The 19,016-nt window shown below is 36.2% G+C and overlaps 1 protein-coding gene across 2 annotated transcripts; it reads right to left on the reverse strand.

Moving 5' to 3' along the window:
- Window positions 1–269: 269 nt before the first annotated feature.
- Window positions 270–1,918, reverse strand: LOC145144100 (uncharacterized). Of its 2 annotated transcripts, none has more exons than XM_079074846.1 (5): window positions 1,728–1,918; window positions 1,567–1,663; window positions 1,004–1,092; window positions 781–878; window positions 270–641 (listed from the first exon to the last, which is right to left on the reverse strand). In XM_079074846.1, exons 2-5 carry the CDS (start codon window positions 1,574–1,576, stop codon window positions 539–541), a joined length of 300 nt encoding a protein of 99 aa, XP_078930972.1. In that variant the 5' UTR covers window positions 1,577–1,663; window positions 1,728–1,918; the 3' UTR covers window positions 270–538. The 2 variants fall into 2 exon arrangements, with proteins under 2 accessions (XP_078930972.1, XP_078930973.1); XM_079074847.1 differs by having other exon boundaries at window positions 1,724–1,918.
- Window positions 1,919–19,016: the final 17,098 nt, after the last annotated feature.

Below are 19,016 nucleotides of genomic sequence, written 5' to 3' on the forward strand. Positions count from 1 at the left end.
AATGCATCTAAATTCAAATCTTTATAAATATTTCAAACCCTTTACAAATTTGAAATTTAGTGGAAGATGATAATAAATAGTACATTCAGAAAGCATGAGATAAAGGACCGAACAAATCTTAGTGGAACCAATTATATTTATCTGGCATTACTTTGTACTTTTTTTTTTTAAATGGCGGGACAGTCTCCATTTAAAGTGTTAAAATCTCAAATGATCAACTTTGTATTTGAATGACATTGTTACAATCGGATAGATTTTTCAAAATACAATACTGTAATAGAAAAATATATTATAATAAACAAATCAATAAAAATACGTTGCTATCTCATACATTTAACCCTCATTGAAAAAAGCATACAAGTACATCGTGCAGAGAACTTGAGTGAAAACTCGAGCAAGGATATTCAAAATTTGATACTCATTGAAGCTTCCCACCATTATTACTAATCAAATTTGGTTAATATAGGATCGCTTATGAATCATAGACAAGATATTTGCGCTTTTGAGTCGACCTAATTTCTTTGTGGCATTTAGAAATTCAACTTTTTATCCTCCCATCTTCGTTTTTCTCTTTAGTCACTTCTGAGATGTCTTCCTTCCCAAAACCAAGTTCCGACATGTCTTGCCTTGCCATCAAATTCCTGAAAAGCCCTCCCACCACAACAATTAGAAAACTCATTTAGGTCCACACAAAAAGTTATGACATGACATGACATATGACAGAATATGACTTCTTCGTCTTTTGCAAATATAATTTCTTAAGGGAAGTAACAAACTAACTTTTCCATTCGGCATTCCAAGTATTTCTTTGAAAGGTGTCTACATATCTCGGATTTATGCCCTGATGTTTTGAGACAACTTATATATTCTTTCTTCTCCTGAATTTAGCAAATTAACACCAAACCAACAGTCAAAATCATAAGACTGCAATTCCAATTTTCTAAATTACACAAGAGAAAGAAACTAATTTTCACCAAAAAAAAAAAAAATCAGGGAGAGGTACCAGGTCACATAAGTGCATATGGTCCAATGGAAAAACTCCTTTCTCTGGTGGAACTGGTCGTGCTCCTCTGTTCCCTCCAAATGCTCCTCCTGAAAAGAAATGAATAATGTCTCATCTACATGATCTTAAGAGATACTAGAAGTAGTAAGAATAATCACTTTTAACTGCTCAAAATTTGCTACAAGAACATTAATTTCACGTTTGTAATTTGAAAATTAGTAGGTGCATATGCAAATTGCCAAAAGTGAAAAATGGACTTTGATTAATTGACCGATGGAGTTATTAGCGATAGCATTAAACCACATCCAACTTGATCCGAGTTAGGTCATAAGTGCAGCAGGGCAATGGCAACTGCTTCGCTAGAAGCAGTGATTCTGATTTCACTTATTGACAGAAAGAACAAGTATTATTGAGAAGATATCGGCAAAACCCTAAATCTTAGGGAGGTTTTATCACCGCCAACTCGTAAATTACTTGATGGAAAGCAGTTTGGCCAAAGGAAACCCTAGGAGGCTGTGTATGTGTGTAAATAGAATTATACATACAGAGAAAGAGGGGTGTACCAGTGCTCATTGGGGAAGATTGAAGGGTGAATTACAGAAGCTTCGTGTCGATCAAAATGGCGATTTTAAATCACTTAATCAGAAAGGTGTCTGTAGTCTGTACCAACCAGAAAGCGGGAATCAGTACCAGAGAAAAGGAGATGACAGGAGAGGAAACTAACCGTAGATGGCGGCGATGAAAAGGCTGCCCGATACGAGTGGTGCCGGTGGCGATGTTGCCCTTGTTCGATCGGGAGCGCCGGAGAAGGAGATGTGTGCGGGGATACGAGGGAGCGCTGGAGATCGTGACGTTATGATGCCCGGAGAATGGGGAAGTTTGGTGTGTGAAAGGTAAGGGCAAATATGCAAAGTTTGGGTGTGTGAACTCTACGACCGGGGATGAGCTTTAGTACCCGACCTGTTCGGAACCGGAACCGGTTTTTCCATATTAGAAGAATCGGGAATCGGATCGTCGGTTCCGGTCCCGGTTTTTCGGTTATTTTTATCTTCCAGAGTTTATAGTTGATTCAATATTTAACCAAATCATCATTTTTTACGTTCTAAATTGAAGTATAAACACTAAATTACATGCTAAAAAAGAATTAAGTAATTTCGACTTCATATGAGTGAGTTATACGCATTTTAAAAACGGGACATATTTCAAAAAAAAAAAAAATGTTGAAACAGTAAATACACAACATTGATATGTTGTCTTTCAGGGTCTATAGCTGATTCAATATCTAACCAAAATATGTGTACGGTCTAAAATGAAATACAAACACCAAATTACATGATGAAAAGAAATTTAAGTAATTTCGACTTCATATGAATAAGTTATGCATAATTAATAAAAGGGGACAAATTCAAAAAAAAATTATTGAAATAGAAAAAACGCAACATCAATATTTTTTTCTTTCGAGGCATGTATATGATTCAATATCTAACAAAAATATACGTTTGTACAGTCTAAAATGAATTACAAACACCGAATTACATGTTGAAAAAAAATCAAGTAATTCTGACTTCATATGAGTGAGTTATACGCATTTTAAATCAAGTAATTCTGTTTAGGTTTGATCTTGGCCCAACGATTCATATTGGGGTGGCATATGACTAGGTTTGACTATATGAATTATTAGTAGACCTGACAATCAGGTTGGGTTCGGGTTGACGGATCATGGGTTGGCAAGTCAGAAAATATAAACTCAACTCAACCCATATAATATATTGGTTGGCGGGTTGGCCGGTTGGAAACTTCAACTCAACCCAACCCATATAACTCATTTAAGTATATGGGTTTAAGGGTTCACAGGTTAGTGGGTCGAACCCAACCCGTATAACTCGTTTAATAAATAAACTACACATTTAAAAAAAAATATGGTTTTTTCAGCATAAAGTAATAAAGTGATTAAAGTCATTAACATCAAAAAAGAGGTTTTCAACATAAAGTCATAAAGTCATAAACATCTAAATAAAATTGAAAAATGAAAACATTCATACAAAGTGCAATTGTTCAAAAATATCCAAAAACCAATTCGATAATTCATCCATGCTAGAATTCTCATTTATTCCACCATCACCGACTTCTTTATGATGAGATTCAAATAGAAACAATGTGCAAAATTAAATATATGATCTTTTGAAAGCTACATGGTAGTCGATGCATTGTTACTTACCGGTGGACAGAGGTGGGTCGATTTAGGGTTGGAGCAGAGTACAGGAACGAGTGAGCGAGAGTGGTCAGTTTGTGTGTTTTCTGACTTTTCTCCCGTCAGTTGGTGGTGTGCGACAGTGCGAGTTGAGTAGCCGACGAGCCGATGACAGGTGGGCTAGTAGGCGATCGGAGGATCGATGATGAGCGGGTGACAGGGTGAGGGCATGAGGAACAACCATCGGCCAGTGGTGGTCTAGTGGATGCGTTCTTCGTTTTTGACTCGTGAATATGTTGTATGTGTGTTTTCTTTTTTGATTAGCGCACTGCAAAAAACTAGCCACACGATTATACGAATACGGAAGAAAATCAGATTTCATTAATAGTTAAATATATATATTTTTTTTATATATACGGGTTGGCGGGCACGAACCCAAACAGGTAACCCAACCCAACCCATGAAATAAACGGGTTGGCGGGTCAAAAATCTCAACCCAAACTCGTTTATTTTCGCGTTGAGTCAGTGTCAGGTTATAGGTTGGTACGAGAGTTGCCATCCCTAATTATTAGTGTTATATAAAATATACTAATATGAACAATTTGCACATAAATAAAGAGTTGGTAATCCTTGAAATAAAATTCTTATCCATGTATTTAATTATAACTTTCAAACAAACTTAATAATCTTTAGATCTTCATGGATTTATTGTATATAGACAAGTCTTGAAGTTAAGTTGACTAGAATTCAGGTAGCCTAATTGTCAAGTCATCCATGTTGCCTAGGTAAGCCTGATGGGTTTGATGGAAAAAACGCAACCACACCGGTAAATAACAATGCGACAATAAAATTCGTTTGACGAAACTTTCCCGACTTGAACGAACCTTGGAGGATGCAAATAAATAGGGTATTTTCACTTGCAACAAAACAACTCCAATACAAGTTATATGATCAATATAATCAACCAAAAACAATAAGTAATCAATCAAAATGAGACACCAAAATTTTAGAGTGGAAAACCCCTCAAAACGAGATTAAAAACCACAGGACTACTAGAGCCGTTTCAAATCCACTATCACAAATATTTGAGCAATACAAAGTCTTCTCTAGATGTCAGGTTACAGGTTGGGTCGAGAGTTGTCATCCCTAATTATTAGTGTTATATAAATGTAACATCCCGAGCTTTCAGGTATTTTTCAAATTCTTCCTTTGGTTTTTAAATATGTCATTTTGGGTCCTTGGAATATAAAGGAGTAGCCTAAAGGAGCCCTAGCGGCAAAATGTTAATTCTTTGGAAATTGAGTGGTACGCTAGGCGTACATGTGGGTACGTCAAGCGTACTAGGGCACGCCCTAGTACGCTGGGCGTACACATGTGTATGTTGGACGTATTAATGTCCAGGTGAAGCCCTAATTTTTAGGGTTTGAAGAGTATTTAAGCACATTTATGGATCATTTTGCTTCACTCTTTCAGCCTCCAAGTCCTTGGGCCGTTTTTATCAAACCCTAACCCCATAAGTGAGTGTTTTGATCATAAAGTGTGTTATTTGTGTGATTAAAGGAGAAGGAAGTGCACCAAGGAGTCACGTAAGGAAAGCAAGCTTGTAGATCTTGGATCATCATCTCATTTGGAAGCTCCAGAAGGTATAAAGTTGCTACCTTTGTGTTTTGTTTGCTTAGATATCATCATGGTAGCTTTATGATGTTCTTTAGTCCCTAAAAGTCCCATTTTTGTGCATGTTCGATTTGGACTGTTTGAGCTGTCCTTCTAGACCCTAGGAAGGGTCATTAGTCATAAAAATGAGATCCCAATGGCCAGAAGTGTTTCATGCATTTGGAAAAAGGGTCTTAATGGGTTAAGACCTTGTATTAAGAACTTATGGACGTGTAAAGTCATAAAGTTGGAGACTTTATGACTATAGGTTGCATTTGGACCATGGATCTCTAATATGGGCTTAAGTGCTTAAGTCATTAAGCACTTAATGGACTTTTGGATCTGCGAGAGTACACTCCGCGTACTCGGTCAACCACCCCGATGGTGGTTAATGTGAGGTTCGCGTACGCCCTGCGTACCTTCGGTGTACGCCCAACGTACGTCGTCTGTGGGCTTTTGAGTTTGGGCTTTGAGTTTTGGGCCACCTTTTGGGCTTGTATGGCTTGGGCCCTCATTGGACTTTCTGAGTATGAGTGTTTTGGGCCAGTTGGAGAGTTGGACCTTAGGATAAGACCCAATAAGGGATTGGGCCCAATTTGGAAAGTTGGGCCAATTATGGGCCTTGAAGTAAATTGGGCCTTTCAATCAAAATTGGACGTTGGGCATTGGCCCAGTTAGGGAAAGGGTAAAGTGGACCTTTACCCTAAGTATAAATCATTAGTCAAGAATGGTAATCCAATTGTTAATTGAATGTTTATTTTGTTGTGATAGTTCGGGATTCTTCGTGAGCCAGTAGTCGGAGGTTTTCAGTTTGGTTTGACATTGTGAGGTGAGTCTTCCTCACTGTACTTTAGGGTCGAAGGCACCAAGGCCGGCCCATTGGTTTGATAACCTGATATTGTTGATATGTTGAGTATGGAATAGATATGCATGCTAGTTTTGATATGCTAGTTTGGTAGATCGGTAGGACTACCTGTGATACTGTCTGTTTATCTGTATATGATATTATCTGTTGTGTGTCGACATATGGTGTGGGTTAGGTTGAGGTTGTATTGCTCCGTGTTGTAGCCAACAAACCCTGGAGCATACCAGATATGAGTTGAGGGTCGGGGAGGGCATGCCAGACTCATACTGAGGGCTCATGAGCATTCCAGATACGAGCTGAGGGTCGGGAAGGGCATGTCAAACTTGTACTGAGGGCTTAGTGGTATTTAGTCCGAGGACTGGTCAGGCCGGGGAGCAAGCCAGACATAAGCTGTAGGCCCATGGGGCAAGCCAGACTTGTGTTGTGGGCTCAGGGGTAATCCAGTTTGTTAGTTGTGGACCGATTGCATGTTGTTATTATATTTGTGCTATTTGTTATGTATCAGTATTTTGGGGGAACTCACTAAGCTTTGGGCTTACAGTTTTGGATTATGTTTCAGGTACTTTAGAGGATCGCGGGAAGGCGAAGGCGTGATCGTGCACCTCATCATGTTTTATTTCACGATTTTGGGATTTCTCTGATGTTGAACTTATTTTGAAAACAATTTGTAAACGATGATGGTTTTTGAGTATATTTTAAAAGTTTAAATTTTTTGAGAATTTTATGAATGTTACAATAAATATAATAATATGAACATGTGCATATAAATAAAGAGTATGGTAATCCTTGAAATAAAATTCTTATCCATATATTTAATTATAACTTTCAAACAAACTTAATAATCTTTACCATCTTTAGATTTTCAAGAATTTATTGTATATAGATAAGTCTTGAAGTTAAGTTGACTAGACTTCATGTATCCCAGTTGTCAAGTCATCCATGGTGTCTAGGTAAGCCTGATGGGTTTAATGGAAAAAACGCAGCCACAATGGTAAATAACAATGTGGAAATAAACTTCGTTTGACGAAACTTTCCTGACTTGAATGAACCTTTGAGGATGCAAACAAATACGGTATTTTCACTTGCAACAAAACAACTCCAATGCAAGTTATATGATCAATATAATCAACCCAAAACAATAAGCAATCAATCAGAATGAGACACCATAATTTTAGCATGGAAAACCCTTCAAAACGAGATTAAAAACCACATGACTACTAGAGCTGCTTCAAATCCACTATCACAAATATTTGAGCAATACAAAGTATTCTCTAGATGTACTAGAGGCATACAATAATCATCATACACTTGGAACAATATTACTTCAAGTGAATGGAATCAAATAAGCAAAAGAGAAAGGATAAATATCACCAAAGGGGCTGCTACTGTCCAGCAAACAGAATCGACGAATTCTGAGCCTCCAGAGCCGATCTCAATAATTTAGCAGTTGAATACGAAGGTCTTGATGTTTGGAAGTCGCTATCCAAAAATTAAAGAAAATGGACCGTTGGATCTCTGGGAAACGAAGGAACATTGCATCAGGGGTGTCAAGAAATCCGAAAAATAGAGTAGCACTCTTTTGCTCTCTTTTCTCTCTCTTTCTCTCTCTCTCTCTCTCTCTCTCTCTATATATATATATATATATATATATATATATATATATATATATATATATATATATATATATATATATATATATATATATAGGCTAACATGAGCTAAATAAAATTAGGCCTTCCTCATGGGATAACAAACCCAAGAGAAAGCCAACATGGGTTTCTAACAATCTATACACACTAGTTAGGCAGCGAAAACATCAAAATAACCCTATGTGTACTACACCCTAATAAATCTAAGTTTATTTTATTATAACAATCTATTTTGAAAAACAATAAATTTGCTAGCTTTTTTAGGATCTTGATCTTCTTGTTGATTCCTTGATTGAGATATTGTAACAACCACCTTTGCTTGGATGAGAGGACCCAAACTAGTAATCTCTCTTTTGCTTCACACTAAAGACTGTTGGATTAATGTCTAAGTCCATAACTATATTTGGTATGTACTTGACCCGACCCGGCATGGTCCATTTGGGTTGCACTTCACCGGCACAATTTATATGGATAGTCTTTTGAGAATAGTATATTTATGATTTATATTAATATATTATAAGTTCTAATATATTAATATGGAATCATATTATTTAATTAGTATTGATCAAGAATTAATTTAGAATTAATTAAGTGATCAAAAAGAACTAATTAAATATGGACTCTTATATATATGGAATGGGCCAAGTTCATTTAGGTTGGGCTAAGCTTTCATGGATGGTCCATGGAGCTTTTAAGCCATGGATCCTATGTAAATGAAATGTCATGGGTATTAGGGTTTACATGGATGTAACCCTAATCCTCCATAATATATAAAGGGGTCATTGGCTCACAAAATTGGCACAAGTGTGTGAAAATAAGAGTGGGCCGATTTTAGTGTGCATACATATTCTCTCAAGTTCTTCCAAGGTGTTTTGGTGATTTGTGATTCCATTTGAGGCTTCCACACTATTGGGGCTAAGCTCTTAAAGCTTGAAGACATCAAGCTACATCAAAAGGTATGTCATCTAACTAGAACTTTGTAGTATAGGTGCTTCATAATATGCTAGTTAGGATGAAACCTTGGAATAATTAATATTTGCATGTATAATAGAGAAAACATAGATCCAAGGTTTATAGGGTTGCATGTACACCATAGGAGTGTTAGAATGCGCAAAACCCAACAGTGGTATCAGAGCCATGGGTTGTTTTCTGTTATATTGATGCAAATGTTTTATTTTCAAGTTGGAAAAAAAAGGAAAAAAAAACATGACGTTTGTTAAATTTTAAGATAATTACTTGTTTTGTGAAAAACGAATTATTTGTAAAATTTGAATCATTTGTTATATGAGTTGAATTAGGTCAAATTTAGTAAAAGATAAAATGATATGATTATTTTATTAGTTTTAAAAGTTTGATCTAAATGTTTTAAGGAGTTACATAATTTGTCATAAAATTTTGGAGCTCAAAAGTTTTTTTTTTTAAAGTTGTGATCTTAAGGGTTTTTGAAACTTCCATAAGTTATGGATATGAAATTTTTTTTAAAAAAGAAAAAAATTGATTCAAAGTTTTTATGGAGTTACAAAATTTGGTGTTAATGTTTTAAAGAATTCCATAACTTGTTCTTAAGTTATGGAACATGGAAAGTTTCATCATAAAACACCATTAATTCCATAAGTTATGGAATCCAAAGGTTTTCAAGAATTACAAAACTTGCCCTCAAGTTTTGGAATTTGAGAAAAGTTTTTTATGAAAAAAAGAATTGAATTCTAAAACTCTTGGGTTCATAACTTAAACAATTAATTAAATGGTTTTAATTTTGAGTTTAATAATTGAATAGTTCAAATTAACTCTTATGGACTTTATTAATAGTTAATTAAAACGTTTAATTAAAAGAGTATTATTAATCCATAAATATATGGTTTGAGTTTAATTAAATTAAAAGTCTAGTTTAATTAATAGATTAAACCACCAAGTATTTTAAATGTCTAAAATACACCCTTATACTATTATAATATTAAAAGTTTAATATATTATATGTATAAGAGCAAGTCGTCTTACCATTAGTAGGCCTCATTCACGAAGCCGGTCTATAAGGGGGGTATAAGGTTACTGCCTATAAAATGGCAGTTTAATGGGTGTCCACTCTCACTCACTGCTTCCTTGACCGGTGGAGGGTCGTTAGCCGAACAGGTAGGACAAGGACTATAATTCTCCCTTCATTAAAAGTATTAATGATAAATACTATGTAACTAAACCTTTTATTAATTCCCAATCTTAGTTACTTAGGAAAATGTGAATAAGGTGCTAATCCATGAAATTACACTTTGCACTTTGTTTAAACCGTTAGTGGAGCGTGTGTGGTTAACCGGCACACTAACCTGGATTTAACAAAGTAGGCAAAGGGTAACTTAATATTTATCATAGTATCGGTGGAGCTCGTGTGGTTAACCGACACATCGATTGAGGGGTAAATATTAAGGGTACCAAGTATATTTGCATGGTTACTTCACACCTTGTTTTGTGATCCTCGGCATCCCAGTCACAAAACCTGAAGGGCACACTCGAGATTGAAACATGCCATTGAAAAGTTCAATGAATCTCAAAAGATCTAGGAGTTTCAAATCCAAGTAAAAAACCTAATTAAATTATTTCGTTTTTCATGGTGGAAATTGGTAAATCGTCATTTACCTACCTTCAACTATTTTATAACTCAGATTACGGCATCCCTCTTCCAGTTATAAATAGGTTGTTGGATCCTAGCCTTAATATTTCATATTGAGTGTTATATTAAGGACTTTAAATCAACTATCTTGAATATCTCCCAAAAGATGTCGAGTTCAGACATCTATGATCTTCCCAAATCTCTTGGAACTTTACTTCCTCCAACTCCTCCAATTATTCTCCCTAACTCACAAGTTCAAGGTCACTCAAGCCCTAATGGCAAGCAAGGTCTATGTGTGATCACATCTTAGAGATGAAGTCACATATTGACAAGCCGGGAGAGTTGGGTTTCAAAGTCTTGAGAAAGTTGGATGTTCAATCACTTTCTAAGTCACATAGTGAGTTCCTTTGGGACTACTATGATACAGACTATGACATGAACCTTAATGATCATATCTATTTGCTTGGTGTTGCTGAATCAACAATGATTTGGAACGATACTGAAGCAAATTTGATTAGAAGATCAACTTCCCAAAAACTTTATGGACAGTGACAATGGTGACACTGGAAATCCAGAAAAAACATTCTCTTCCCAATGGAAAGGGGTTGGCCATAGTCAACCCGGTTGACCAAATGGTAAAGAGAAAGGCTAAGTCTGAGATAGTCCCATTACCAAAGGGTCCATATGTTTATTTTGCCAAAGGAAGGGGCGTTGATTGCAAAGCTGCCAAATTTACTAAGGATGTTAAAGTCAATAAGTTTGACTCTACATCAGGTAGAGCCCATTATCTAACTCTGTTAAGTTCTATTCTGAGATCCTCATTACATGATGTGACTGGGTCACATGTTGATGTTTTAAGAATCAAAGAATAGAGAGAAATCTTAAAGGAAGTATATGCTGATTCTGATCGCGAAGGTGGATTTCGATCGCATCAGAATTTTGAGCAGTTGCTTAAGAAGTTATGATATATTGCTAAGGAATATATAACAACAATTTTCCATGTGGATTGTAAGGATAAGTTTTTCCGCAAAGTTTTAAAATAAAAGAGAATTGTTTAATTTTGTTTATTTGAAGTATCCTTACAATGGCATTTGTGGAAAATTGTTGCTTATATGATTCCACTGACAGCAATATTGGAAAATGGATTTGATTCTTTCATTTGTGGTAGTGTCTAAATTTACCAAATCAGGAAAGTTCCTCATCACCCAAGTTTCAATTGGACCGAAACTTGGAATCATGCAAGTTGAATAGTATGATGAATGAGAACTTTCAAGCATTGGAAAATCAAGACTAATTACTTGTTCACATGGATGTGTGAGTCAAGTGAAGGACTAAAGGGATCGAGTACACATTCTTGTGCACTGGTCATGTCCACCACAAAGCTCGTTAAGACTATTTGATTTACTAAAGTTTAGTAAATATGGTTATACTTACAAGTTTAAGTATAATTCTGAAACATTGGAAAAGTCTCAATGTATGGCAGAACGAATGGGAAGAATCAAATTAGGCAGAAAGATAAAAGTTTCTCAAATCTGAAAAGATGGGAGAGTACTTTAGTATCATGTTTGTTATCATCTTAATGATTTAGAAATCATATCACAATTAGTCCTCTAAAGGTCTTCTTAGTGCATTCTTATGACTAAGAAGAGGAGTCATGAATTGTTGAAATGGTTAGATCAGGAAGATGAGTCATACTTCGTTCCAAAACAATTCTTAGAGTCATACTCCAAGATTGTAACTTGAGTGACATATCTTAAAGAAAGGTTTAAAACACTTGTCAAATGTAAGAGTAAAAGTGTCCTACTCTTGTACATTTGAAATTGGTAAGTTGTGATGTTTTGGATAAAACAAAGACCAACTAAGGCCAATTGTGTGAAGTGTTTGTCTTGATAAAGAATCCGCACTATCTCTTGAATATTTGGCAAGATAGTATTATATGTCAAGAGGATAGTGGGAGTCTTAAAGATCCTAAAAAGAATTTCAAGAACTAATCAAGAATAAAACCTGAGGTTCTTCACTAGCACACGACTTGAGGTTTATAACCTATCGTGTTGACATATTCTGTGCCCATTCCAGTTAAAGTTGGCTTTGCATAGGAGTTCTGAAAGTTCTCAATTGGTTGCATAACAACTTGGAAGCAATGGCAGGCCCTGTACTGCCAGGTGGCAAGAAGTTAAGATTGCATAAGTTCAGTCCATATGAGTTTGGATTTGTCATTATCCTTGTCTTGTGACTATGGTTTTGACGATTCACATGGATAAGAACACATACACCATAAAATCTAAGGGTCATAAGGTTTCTCTCCGATTCATGAAAATGATGGTGAGGAAACACTTCCACCAAGTAGATTTGAAGCAGATGGCAAAAGGTCTAAACAATTGAGACTATGATTACGGCATCCCTTTTCATAGTTCTAAAATTGTTTAGACACACATGCATGCTATCTAAGGAAAGGTGTATGATTTTGATAAAGTTTTATCAAAGCATCTCGTATCAGAAATCTGAACTTTGGTAAGAAAGTCAATAAAGTATTGATTTCTAGAAGTCCAACTGATTTCTGAGTACATGTCAAAGCTAGTGGGAGCATAAGCGTTATGCTAATAATCATCATGTAAGTGGGAGCATGATAATTATTGTTAGTGTTGCAAGTTAGCAATGTTAATTATAGAAAACAAAAGTTTCAATTCGTGAGGCTGCAGGGATTGAAAAAGTTGTTTTGCTATAATTAAGGGAGAGGATATACTTCATTTCAGTTCTAAAGGCTTAGATTGAGACCTTAATCATCTTTAGTCAAGAATATGTATATGAATTTCATGTTGGATTGGTTCAACTTAAGGAAATTCTACATATTGCGTTCTCAAAATTCGATTATAATTACGGCATCCCTCTTCATAGTCAAATTTTGAAAACATGGCAAATAAAAATATTGTAGCAAAAGACTGGTCTAGAATCATGTCTTTATGTGAGACATCATGAATCGTGTACCATTTGCTTTGGGTACAGGATCGATTGCATGTGCTATAATATTTGTCATTTCTAAATTTTTCCAAATGCCCAGAGGCATTAAGAAGGGAAAAGGTCTAGAATTGGATATGACTAAAATGATTAAGCAATTGTCGAGGACAATCTGAGGTTTACCAAAGATTGGTTGCTCAGGGACAGTTGGAAGTATAGTGCTAATTTTGGAAGGACCATATTGACATATTCTGAAAAGAGGCATCTCTTATTCAGAAGTGATAGTCAAAATGAAAAAATGGAGTTGTCTCCATAGGTGGAAGTTATCTGTGTAAGATTAGAAAACTTAATGCAAGAAGCATGTCCAAAGCAATGTACTTTGAATATGAGACTTAGTTTCCATGGAGTTGATCTCCATTGGAATACCTTATAATGACTGTTGACAAGTCTTTGTGACTTTGTACATATTCATTACAGGAGGGTCAGTGCATATAAGTTTAAAATCTAAACAGATTTCGATAAATGATAGGAATTTGAAATTCTCACATTTTTCGATAAGGATTTGGGAGTGTGAAATTAGAATCATTGAAATTATGTTCAATTGGTTTATTTCACAAAGTAAGGATCATAGACAAACATAGAGTGCATACTTGGTGTATGGCAAAGCTATTGTTTAAGAAAAACATAGTGTACATGCTTGGAGCATGGGACAACTAGTGTTTTTAATTCAAGTATATAAAGTTGATAAAACCAAAACAATGAATAATGAGTAATCAGTATGGTGATAAATAAAAGTGTTTATTTATATTCATAGGGTTTGATACCATATTTGATTCATTTATTCTTGTGTTTCACTTTGCATGTTTTGACTTCCAGAATAACTAAGTCGCTCTTCCTGAATGATTAAGTTATTCAAACCATCCACAGTCGGTCATATGTTGGAAGTAGATATGAATCAAGACTGTCATGGGTTGGTTTGTAGAGGTCCAAGTTGGTGGACAAAGTGGTGCTACAACACTCATGAGTGCTCATAAGTTCTGAGTATTGGATTCAACCCACGCTCATTTGAATCACTTCATGGATTTTATCACGAGTGATCATGAGACGATAATATCTTATATTCTTAAAACCTAGAGATATGAGTTGTTACTATGAGTTGGTTATACATTGATTGCATGAAAACGCATTGGTAACTCGATGTTATAAAACGTGCCTTTGTGTATGATTCAACAAGTAGTAGAACAAGCCATATGAGTCGAAGTTTATCCATTCCATTTACCTTCGGGATAAAAGCGATATCTGTGGGCCCCTTGATGATTTAGCGATGACACATGTGAGTGCTTGGCCAAGCCAGGACTGATTTGATTTGTTCAATCAGTCAGTCATCATAAATCGAAAATCGGGAAACAACAAATGGACAAAGAGAATGATTATAATCCATGTCTCAGTCCATATGATATTTAGAATGGAGGAATATATGATCCCTTATCTAATGGACAAGTCATTGACAAGGTCAGAGTTCGACAACGACTTTAAGAGCTTACGATTGCCAGTTAGGTTTTGAAGTCATACTCAATAATAGTTTTAGACTTATCCAAGTGGGAGACTGTTGGATTAATGTCTAAGTCCATAACTATATTTGGTATGTACTTGACCCGACCCAGCATGGTCCATTTGGGTTGCACTTCACCGGCACAATTTATATGGATAGTTTTTTGAGAATAGTATATTTATGATTTATATTAATATATTATAAGTTCTAATATATTAATATGGAATCATATTATTTAATTAGTATTGATCAAGAATTAATTTAGAATTAATTAAGTGATCAAAAAGAACTAATTAAATATGGACTCTTATATATATGAAATGGGCCAAGTTCATTTAGGTTGGGCTAAGCTTTCATGGATGGTCCATGGAGCTTTTAACCCATGGATCCTATGTAAATGAAAGGTCATGGGTATTAGGGTTTACATGGATGTAACCCTAATCCTCCATAATATATAAAGGGGTCATTGGCTCACAAAATTGGAACAAGTGTGTGAAAATAAGAGTGGGCCGATTTTAGTGTGCATACATATTCTCTCAAGTTCTTCCAAGGTGTTTTGGTGATTTGTGATTCCATTTGAGGCTTCCACACTATTGGGGCTAAGCTCTTAAAGCTTGAAGACATCAAGCTACATCAAAAGGTATGTCATCTAACTAGAACTTTGTAGTATAGGTGCTTCATAATATGCTAGTTAGGATGAAACCTTGGAATAGTTAATATTTGCATGTATAATAGAGAAAACATAGATCCAAGGTTTATAGGGTTGCATGTACACCATAGGAGTGTTAGAATGCGCAAAACCCAACATTTACCCCTGGCCCAACAAGACTCACAACCAAGGCCCAAGTCCAAAACCAACAAGGCCCAAAACTATAAGAGCCATAAAAGCCCATTAATGGCCCAATTTTCCAAATTGTGCCCAACCCCATATGGGCCTTACCTAAAAGCCCAATAATTCCTGGTCCAATAATAATTATCTGATGGCCCAAAGGTCTAAGCCCATTGGGCCTACTAAAGTCCAAAACCATTGGGCCCACCAAGGCCCAATATAAAATCTTGGCCCAAGTAGACAAGCCCAATCAAGACTCCAAGTCTCTCACATTCCTCTGACCAGAAAGCCCAACACACAAAACCCAACTCAATACCAAAGCCCAAACACGAAACGAGCCCAAAAGCCCTCAGATCCACGAACGCGGGGCGTACGCTCAGCTTACGCTGGGTGTACTCGAGGAATCTGGATCACAACCAAAGAGGAGGTACGTTGGGCGTACCTCTAGTTACGCGGGGCGTAACCGCAGATCCTCCAAACTCAATTTATGACTTAACCAATTAAGCACTTTGCATCCAAACTTCAGGAAACCTCAAAATAAAGCTCTTAATGCATAAAGTCGGCACCTTTATGCATTTGCATGATTCAAAGGGACCCAATGACCATCTTAACCCAAAAATACCCATCTTAATCCATCTATAACATGCATGGACCACATCTAAGCATCAAGCTAGCATTTTTATAAACTTCTAACCTCAGATCTGCTAAGAGTGGCAACTCAAAGCTTCTGGAGTGGTGTCCAACCACTAGATCTTGCTCATGAGGTCAAAATGGAACCAAAACCCACATAATCTTAAATCTCAACTTCTAATGATCAAGCTAAGAACTTTTTACCTTCAATGAGCTGAAAATGTAGCAAAGAGTCCAGATCCACAAGCCTTTCCTTGAACCACCACCTTGCACCAAGCTACCACTTCTTGAAATACACTAAAATGCACTAAAAATGCACATATAAGGCTCACGACACTCTTGGATGAAGCTATCATTCGAAATTAGGGTTGAAGGAAATGGAGGATGAAAGGGATGCTCACACCCAGAAATTAATGTGCTTAAATAGTGAGCCAACCCTAAAAATTAGGGTTTTGGAGCTCAGCACACTACGCTGGGCGTACAACTCTAAGTCCCGTGTCCATCATTCACGCGTACGCTGGGCGCACCCCCAGTTTACGCTGGGCATACCCAGCCAGACACGCACATGCATCCCTTGCATGCATGGGACTGATTTTCCAAGTGTTTCCATTAGGGACCAAAACTACCAAAATCTTCAAAATACCATAACTCCCTCATTCTAGGTCCGTTTCCAACGAACCTTATATCCACGAAAAGGTGGCGAGAAGCCCTACGCTCCTATTAACACATCCAAGCCTTAAAACCTCCTGAATGAAACCCAAAATCCATAAAAGACCGAGATATAAAATTACGATTATACCCTTGGCTTTCGATGACACAATCGAATACTTATATCACTCAAACCATGACACCCACATCCGAAATGGGCCAAATAATTCCTTTCCCGAAGCCCTAAGCCTCATGACAACTGATGATTGGGCCGCAGCCCCAAGCAACGAAGCAAATCCGAAACCGAGTGTTACATCATCTCACCAATCTCATCATCAATCAAACCTGGCCTCTCCGGGTCGCCAGCTCCATATCCTAAACCCCTAGTGACTGCCATACTGAAAAACAAATCGGAATACATCAGAAAAGCTACAATTCTAACTATTACATCATTATAGGATCAATAGATCCTCGTGGTTCGTGACTTCCTTGATATACGTATGGGTCCTGTGTTTCCAATAGTACATGCCTATACTACCTTCCACACCTAACTGTTATTGCCTCAGAGGATCATCACAGACCTCTCGACAACAAGGCCCAATAACTAGGATACGCATACATCCTATACTCTCTCTCTCTCTCGAGAGTGGCTAATCATTCCTCAAGCTAGCTCAATATAACCATACTCACTCATGAAACTTCCACTAACTTTGTAGTCGATCGTGTATGCTAATCATACATAACACTGGGTTCAATAAACAGTCGAATACCTGATTCTACCCTAAGACCACAACTAGACAATGAATAAGAAATAAGGTTAAATCAAACATTCTTAGGCTATAAAATCTTAGTAATGTACAACTATGATACACACACTAAGCAACTACAATAATAATGTCGGTTCCACATAACATATCAATAAATTCTCCTAGGCTATCAGGCATCATACCTCAGGAAATTCTATCATGCAATTTCTGAAGATCCGTAGCCTACATAGTAGCATGTAATTCTATCATATCATTAATACACAGAACACATGTGGGTATCTTGGGGAAAACTTTCTTGGCTCCGGCTGATTGTACACATCACATCCTCTATGTTGCTCATTTTAGGGTTAATTTTGAAAAATATTTTACGGATCCTTAGTTTGAGTCTGGAATCACACAAGTGTTCATCCAATTCTCTCAAACCAATGCTCTGATAACAACTTGTAACGTCCCAAAAATCATGATAATAATTTTTGTTTTTCAAAAACTATTTTCATAAACCACAAGTTATATAAAAACATTGTTTCCAAACATAACCATAAAATCAGAGTATCCCATAACATCTATCAATCATAAATCCCAAGGATGTCGTGTATAATCAGGCCTTCGCCTTGACCCGATCATCTGATGTACCTAAAACCACGAAACCAACAATTGTAAGCCATAACTTAATGAGTTCCCCCAAAATACCCCACACAAATATATATATATATATATATATATATATATATATATATATATATATATATATATATATATATATATATATATAAGCAATGTATGCACAAAAGGCCTACAAAACAAGGTTGGACCGCCACCCAAGCCATCAACAATAAGTTGGACCGCTCCATTGGGCCTACAATATTAATTAGACCGCCAGGGTATCTTGTCCTTCAGCACAAAACAGGACTGCCTCAACCCAACCATACCATGTCGACATATACAACAATAATCAATAACCGACAAGTACAGGTAATCATACGAATCTACCAGTCAAATAGACCACTATAACATAACAACATTCTATATACCAGATACATAACTCAACATAGTGGGCCGACATTGGTGCCTTCAACCTACGAGTACAGTGAGGAAAAATCACCTCAAAGTCCAAAAGATAGTTGAACTGATCACTACTCCAAATACCGGCTCTACATGTTACCTATACAACAAATAAGGGTTATGTAACATCCCAAATTTCAAGACCAAAAATTTGTTATTAATTAAGTAATTTATAAAACAGTTTACTGAAAACATCATCAATATTATATCAAACCCATAAACCCATAAGTCAAATGTCATAAAACATGTCATGGAATAATAATGTCAGAGTACAATCCCAAGAACATCATTGTACGGAAAATACTGGTGTGATGTGCTGCTATCGAGCCGACTCCTTTCCCTTCGAAGAAGAAGGACCTAAAACAAAAACTATAAACCGTAAGCACAAAGCTTAGTGAGTTCCCCCATCATTAAGTTCTTAATACATAATGTTACACCACCAAACTATAACGCCCATGTTTCTAGGCTAGGCATTAATATTGACATAATGGTATAGGTTAACCTTTGTAACTCATTTAGAAGAAATGAAAAGGAATTATGTGAATATTATGTGAATTATGTGTTTTATGCTTAATTATTAGGGTTTAATTAATTAAGAATAAAAATGAGC

The sequence above is a fragment of the Lactuca virosa genome, chromosome 1, assembly GCF_052849685.1.
Source record: "Lactuca virosa cultivar CGN04683 chromosome 1, Lactuca_virosa_CGN04683_v6, whole genome shotgun sequence".
Taxonomy (NCBI): Eukaryota; Viridiplantae; Streptophyta; class Magnoliopsida; order Asterales; family Asteraceae; genus Lactuca; species Lactuca virosa.

Coding starts and splice junctions, on each gene's coding strand:
- LOC145144100 (XM_079074846.1), bottom strand. Junction 879..1,003: donor ATATGCACTTATGTGACCTG/GTACCTCTCCCT, acceptor TGCTAAATTCAG/GAGAAGAAAGAATATATAAG. Junction 642..780: donor TTGGAATGCCGAATGGAAAA/GTTAGTTTGTTA, acceptor AGGGCTTTTCAG/GAATTTGATGGCAAGGCAAG.